At 38.2% G+C, this 7,246-nt stretch overlaps 1 protein-coding gene across 1 annotated transcript; it reads left to right on the top strand.

The window, feature by feature from the left end:
- Positions 1 to 2,487: 2,487 nt before the first annotated feature.
- LOC142149803 (nodal homolog) lies at positions 2,488 to 4,364 on the top strand. Its single transcript, XM_075205108.1, has 3 exons — positions 2,488 to 2,733; positions 3,161 to 3,891; positions 4,212 to 4,364. Exons 1-3 carry the CDS (start codon positions 2,508 to 2,510, stop codon positions 4,362 to 4,364), a joined length of 1,110 nt encoding a protein of 369 aa, XP_075061209.1. The 5' UTR covers positions 2,488 to 2,507.
- The last annotated feature ends 2,882 nt before the right edge of the window (positions 4,365 to 7,246 follow it).

The following is a 7,246-nucleotide window of genomic DNA, read 5'->3' as shown; positions in this document are numbered from 1 at the left end:
AAAAGGACAAGAAAAATATATTAAAAGACTGCATGTTTTCCTGATAAAATATGTGTTCACTTGTTTTATTTTCATTGCACTCAGCACTCCTGAATATTTGTGACCTAACCTATAATTTAATTTGTTTGCTGGGCAACTGGCACAAACCAATACTTTTATATAAAACAAAAATATTACTAATCTTATTTCTTGCTCCTTCAGAGTCTGGACAAGCTGAATGATGCTGAGAAAGTGGAGTGTTCCTTCTGTGTACCAGTGTGGAAAGTGCAAAGTGAAAACGGTCACACTGAAGCACCGTGAGGGTCTGAGAGTCAGGACATATGCATGTGATTGAGGATATATATGTATCTATAGTTTACTTAGGACGTTTCTGGTATGAATGTGTGGGCTTGTCTGTGCTATGTAAATATTACATGAAATTTTGTATTGCAATAAAAAAAGAAATGTGGATTGCAATTTCACTTTGGTCTTTCACATTTACATGATTTTCCAAGACTACCAGAATATAGTAGGAGACTAGTTTACAGTTTTGATATTCCAGCTAGTTACAAACATCAGGGAGAAAAAAAAACTGTTTCACAAGATAACATCTAAATGCAAATTGCCATTCCTTTTGCAAGTCACCTCTAGTAGTATTGGTTCTAACTTGTTTACAGACCTGACATACTGCAGAACTATCAGGTTTAACCAGCTTCTACAGTACTAGAAAAGAACGCCAACTGTATCCATAACAGTCTCCGCAAAGTTGGCAGACCCATGTTGGTGCTTACACAAACACTATCAGTTTTAAACATTTATTTTACATACCTGCTATATATCAAAGCTAAGCATGTGTAATTGATAAACATAACTGCTCAGTGGTTGGAGATGATGGTTAATGAAGTATTAAAAATGTGTGTTCCAAATGACCATATATGTTCTGTTCTATAAAAAGGTGATATATTAATGCAATGTTAGGGAATTTAGACTGTAAGCCCCAATGGGGCAGGGACTGATGTGAGTGAGTTCTCTGTACAGCGCTGTGGAATTAGTGGCGCTATATAAATAAATGGTGATGATGATCATTCCAGGTACATACATCTAGCCAATTCCCCACCAATGGTTGCCTAGTCTACACATTCCAATGAGTTTTAAGCTGGCAGCTGTAAGCTAGGTATCTGTTTTTTTTTCCACAGGGCAGTACCAGGTGTCTGTCACTACAAATGTTTGTGTGTCCTGAATGCAGACTACCAATACAACTGAATTATACCATACAGACACTGGTTACTAAAAGTATTGAAGGTATGGTGGCCCTAAAAGAAATAAGAGTTGGCTCTGCTAGTGATCTCCTCCAGAGGAGAGATGGGGGCAGCTGCCACCCTCCCATCTGACCACTTTTAGACAAGTAGTGGCAGAGAAGGCCGTAAAGCAGTAATTACATAGAAACCTATGTGGCTATTTAGTTGGTCTGACTGTCATGCTCATCCCAATAGTCCTCTGGAACAGATATGACCATAATGTCTGTACAAGCTGCTATACCATGGGCCTCTTACTGGTACTCCTCCCATACCAGGTAAATACCTCCAACGTCTTGCTTTATATAGTTGTAAAATACCAAGCAAAGGCACTTACAAATTAGACATAGAACAGTTTTAACTAGAAAAGTTCCATGGCAAGCAGTGTTCTAATTATGCCCTGACGATCAATTAAGCTATTCCCCCTTTCCACCATGCTATGGTAAACTACTGTACTATAGAACAAAAAAGTGGGAGTATTCACTTGCCCATTTATGCAGAGGAAACAAATACTGAGAATTACATCTTTTTGTGCAAATCTCATTCTACAGACCCAATTGCAATTATACATTTGTTTTTATTTTTTTTAAAAAACAAAAAAACTTTTCCCTTCCCCACTTCATCTTTCCATCGTGATCTTGCTCCATATTCTTTTATCTGGGCTATGGGATCTTGCCCTGTTGCTCACCTCTAGTTACACCACGTACTAGGGAGGTCTGCAGATATATAAGTACACATTTGTGTTATGGTAAGAAGTTTACAAGTGACAAATATATGCAACCAGTAACAGTATACATAGGGATGCCTAGTTGTCCTTGAAATTTAGTTAAATATTTTTTAGAATTATTGTTCAACCCATAATCACTTTCTATAACTGTGCTAGATCATTTTAATGTAACAGCACAGTTAAATTTGTACTCAGAATGAGGCTCCTATGGATATATCTGACATGCTACAAGAACCCCACTGTGATGTCATTAGTTTAACAGTAGGGGTTGACAGCCCTAGAAGTAATTGGCATTTGATGCAGAGGTCACTTAGATCAAAAAGCTCATTAGGTGTGAAGAGCAAAGCAACAGCTCAGGCTTCCCTGCTATAAATACAGTGTGAGCCCAGTGTGATATCAGAGTGTGGGAGAACAAGCCACAGCTTGGAACACTGTAACAAGGCTGTGCAGAGATGACCTCACCCAGTACTGCTCTGTGCTTCCTACTCTTCTCCCTGGTCCAGGGGATGCCCAGGCTTTTAGAGAGAGAGACCAAGGCTGGCCTTTCAGGATCTATCCTGGGATTGAAAGCTTTATCCATCCATAATGGAAAGAGACACCCACAGGACATAAAGTATCCCCTCTATATGATGCAGCTGTACCATACTCTCCTGAAGAACGAGACCAACCTATCCAACCTAGAGCATGTTAACATTCCAGATTATGACACTGTGCTAAGTCTTATGGCAAAAAGTGAGTACATTAGCTTCAGTGCTTTTTCCTGTCTTTTTTATAATTTATAACAACTTGTCAGCTTTTATTTTATTTTTTTTTCCATTTGAGATACACATTTTTTCAAGTTAATGCTAGAGTTTTTAGGATTGTAGAATAAAAAAATTGCAAATGCAAAGCAATTTGGTTGCGAAATTGTTCTGTGATAGATGGCATATCCCCATTGGGAATACAAGTTAAAAACCACTGAATTATTGTACTTACATACAATTAATAGTTGTTAATTATTGTACTCAAGTTTTTGTCTATTGAGCTTTTATATTCCTTACATTGACTGTACTTTGACATATGGAAAGTGCTTATGCTCTGTCTAACAAGTTAATTGCAAATCTTTGAGCCTCAAATACTCAATTGCATTTTAAAAATATGAATTGTTTGTGTCTTCCAGATTGCACTGAGGTCAATAACCGTCTGATGTTATCATTTGATATGTCCTCAATCTCCACCAGCAACGAGTTAAAGTTGGCACAGCTAAGAATCCACCTCCCTTCTTTAGAGATATCCCATGATGTAACTCTGGAGATTTATCATAGCAAGAGAGGTAAAGACCTCTTCCTGGGGTCAGTCGAGATTCATTTTACAAGAGGTTCTGCTTGGAGGAGCTTTGACCTCACCAAAATGATTCAGTATTACCTCCACAAAGGAGATCATTATATGGATAGTGAGTACATGACAGAGAAAAACCTGGACACAAGCATGGAAGCCGAGCCAGAACATACCACAAACAAGGTCCATGTGTCCACTGCGGAGAGAGTAGTGCTGGTAGTGTTTGCAAAGGACAAGTCATTCAACAGCATCTCTGGTTCTCCCAGCCTCATTAAAACAGTGGAGTCCTCTAAATATGTCACCATGGAGAAAACATCCAGGATGCCGGGCATTAGAAGACACAGGAGAAATAAATATGAGAACCACCATACCCTGATGAACAATGTGCCCCCTAGAAATATAGAAAATGGAATGGCCCTTTGCCGAAGAGTGGACATGATTGTAGACTTTGGTGAAATTGGATGGGGAAGCTGGATTGTCTATCCTAAAAGATATAATGCCTACAGATGTGAGGGTGCCTGTCCGATCCCACTAAACGAGACCTTCAAGCCTACAAACCACGCCTACATGAAGGTAAGGTGACTTTCATAAAAATAAAATGTAGAACATCTAGTCCCAAAAAATGCCTAATATAAAAAACAAAAAAACAACCTTTTCCCACGTTTTCCCATATAGTCGTCCAAAACCCTTAATAAGATGTACCGGTATTTATGCGTTGACCTAATATTGTATTTAGCCAACATCAAGGGTTCTGTGATTACAACAACTTTGAATAACCAAGATGTCAATGCAATCAGTGACAAATTAGCTGCAAGATATGTGCCAATTGAATAGATGTATTAATAGTTATGCTGACTGCAATTTATTAACTACTTTGTTCATTGTCCTTGCAGAGTGTGGTGAAGCTGTACCAGCCGGAGAGGGTGGAATGCCCATCCTGCGTCCCAGTGAGGATGAGCCCGCTGTCCATGCTTTATTATGAGGGCACAGATATAGTTGTTCAGCATCACGAAGAAATGATTGTTGAGGAGTGCGGGTGCAGCTAATCATTTGCATATATTTTAATGCTACTAAAACTGTGTAAATGTGTAAATATTGTATATATGCTAAATGTATATTATTTATGAAAACAGTCAAGATTTGTATTGATTGTGTAAAAATGTATGTTTGACTTGGTATAATAAAGTTTTTATATTTATTATGCTTACTCCTATATATAAACATTACATTTAAAAGGGAATTATGGGGGAACGATAGAATTCCTAAGGATACTAGAGTATAACTGTAGAGCAAGGGAGATATAATGTGAATCACGAGTTGTAATGTTAGGAGAGATTAACCAGGAAGTATTCCATGTTAGAAAAGCAAAAATAAAGTTGTATGTACTTCATTCCATAGCAGAGGTGCATTTCATATCACTACCTCCCAGCATCACAATGCACAATTAATGTCACTCTGTGCAAGATTTTGATAAATGTAACGGAATTCAGTATCCCAAACTGTATTGTGCAGAGCTACTTAATACTATATACTGTCATTTCACAAAGATGTTACAGGATGGCAACACTAAAGCATTTGTTCAATCTCATGTCGCTTTTCTATAGAAAATAAAACTTCCCATCAGGGCATTCGTTAAAAAATGGGTGTAGTAGAATCAAATAACTGAGTAACAAAAACATGGGTATTCCCCGTGGCTAGGGCTTCTAGGTATTTTTTCTAGGACAGTGTCACTGGAAAACTAACTCAATTTGCACCTAGTTTAACAATGTCCATTGCAGCAAGTTCCTATAACTTTTACTTTATTTGGCACCGAAAAGGAATTTTATTTATGGGAGCCTTGCACATGTCAAAGGTGTTTTGCTAAAATGTATTGGGAGTGTGCTGAAGGGGGAGGGAGCTTTATTGCCATAGTACACTATGGGGGTTATTCAATTGACGGCGGTATCGCCGAAAATCCCGCGCTCAAAGAATATTACCGTTAATACAGTAATCACTCGCTGGATTTCAGCTCATCTGAAATTCAGTGAGTAAATTACCATATTAATAGAATTTACGCGCAGGATTACCGTATGAACGGTAATATTCTTTGAGCGCGGGATTTTCGGCGATCCCGCCGTCAATTGAATACCCCCTATGAATTTTAACTTTATATTTACTTATGAACAGCTTAGTAATGCCATTTCAGATAACATATGTACAATTTATGCATGGGTTAGTATGTGCCATACCCATTGATGTTAACACCCACAGCTTTACTGTATATGCAATATGTTTAGATACATTTCTCCGCATTGCAGAGACTGCTTTTTCTGTTCATACCAACTACTCAGATAGAATGTTTAGCACAGGGGTCAGGGAACTTTTTACCTTTTACCCCCAAATAAATTTAGATACGCCGACGTTACCCCCTTGATTTGAAAGTAAGGAAATCATATATTATTATTAATTATTGGAATTCAAAATATTATTGAATCTATTCAAAATTTCTTTGAAAGCTTCAACTTCAAAACTTCAGGTTTTGGAGAAATGATGTTGCTTCATTTTTTATACGAGAGCATCAATATTGGGGCATTTTGATGTCAGAGCAATTTGGATACAGTCTTCAGCGTCCAATCGATTTCATTGCTTTGTTTTTATGTTCGTTAGAGTGGAAAATCCTTGTTCGCAAAGGTAGGTTGTTGCAAAAGGCAGCAACTTTTTGACTGCCTCCTCATGTGCAATTTTGAATGCCTTTGCAGCTGTTGACATCCAAAAAATATGACAGATCTTCTTCGTTTTCAAATGCAATATGTGCTTCATTATGAAGTGCCTCTGCCAACCCTTGAGGCTCTTCTGGTACAACAGCAATTTCACATTTAAAGAGGTCTACAACCCAACTGACAGCATGTGAATCGGCAGCATTACCCCCAGGAATTTCATTTTTACCCCATTTGGGGTAATTTACCCCAGTTCCCTGACCATTGGTTTAGCACATGCCTGATTTTTCCCATTCTCCTTTGGTTTACCCCTGTAGTCAGACCAGCCAGCAGTGACATAATTGTTTGTTCCTAGAAACTAGTTTAGACTCTCAGACGGCACTTTGACACCAACCACAAAAGTGTTGCCAAACTTGGTGAAACTGAAAGAGAGTTTCTTAAAGGGAAATTGAGGAAATCTTATTCCCAGTATCTTACTTTTTGCAACTATCTCTCTAGAACAAATCATCTTACAGCTTCTAGTTTTCAAATTTCATTGTGCATAGCAAAACATGGTAAGCCCCTCTCTGATGGGGATATTATCAAAACGTCCATGTTGTCTGGGAGAAATTCCCTTTTTCATGATTTCCCAAAACAAGGATAAAATTATTCAACGCAGCTCTGAGATGCCACTTAGCAGAAACACTGTTAAAGATAGACTCCAGCGCATGGCAAGTGATGTTAGGCAGCAGCTTACCACTGACTTACAAATGACAGCCTGTTACTCCATGTGCTTGGATGAAAGCACAGATATAAACAATCATGCAAGGTTAGCAATAATTTTGCGTTATGCTGTTGGTGACATCATGAGAGAAGAGCTGGTGAAACTGGTGTCTTTGCCTGAAAGAAAACAAGGGATAGATATCTACAATGCTGCGATGGAGGCTTTTTTGTCACAAGACATAAGACCAGAAAAAGTGGATTTAATTACTAGTGAAGGGGCACCTTCTATGGTGGGGGCAACATCTGGTTTCATACAGTTCTTTGCTAAAGAAGCAAAACATCAAGTCATTCAGTTCCATTGTATTATACATCAAGTAGCTCTTTGTGTCAGGGAAAACAGCAAAATATTTGACGATGTACTCAAAGATGTCACAAAAATGGTGAATTACATCATGGCTCGTGCTCTGACAGTTTCAAGCACTTCTTCGAGTTGTTTTTCTAAACGAAAACCTCAGTATTCAGGTTAAATT

Source organism: Mixophyes fleayi, chromosome 4 (genome assembly GCF_038048845.1).
Source record: "Mixophyes fleayi isolate aMixFle1 chromosome 4, aMixFle1.hap1, whole genome shotgun sequence".
In the NCBI taxonomy this organism is placed as follows: Eukaryota; Metazoa; Chordata; class Amphibia; order Anura; family Limnodynastidae; genus Mixophyes; species Mixophyes fleayi.
Note: the sequence above shows the minus strand (reverse complement) of the source record. Positions and strands in the feature narration are given on the sequence as shown.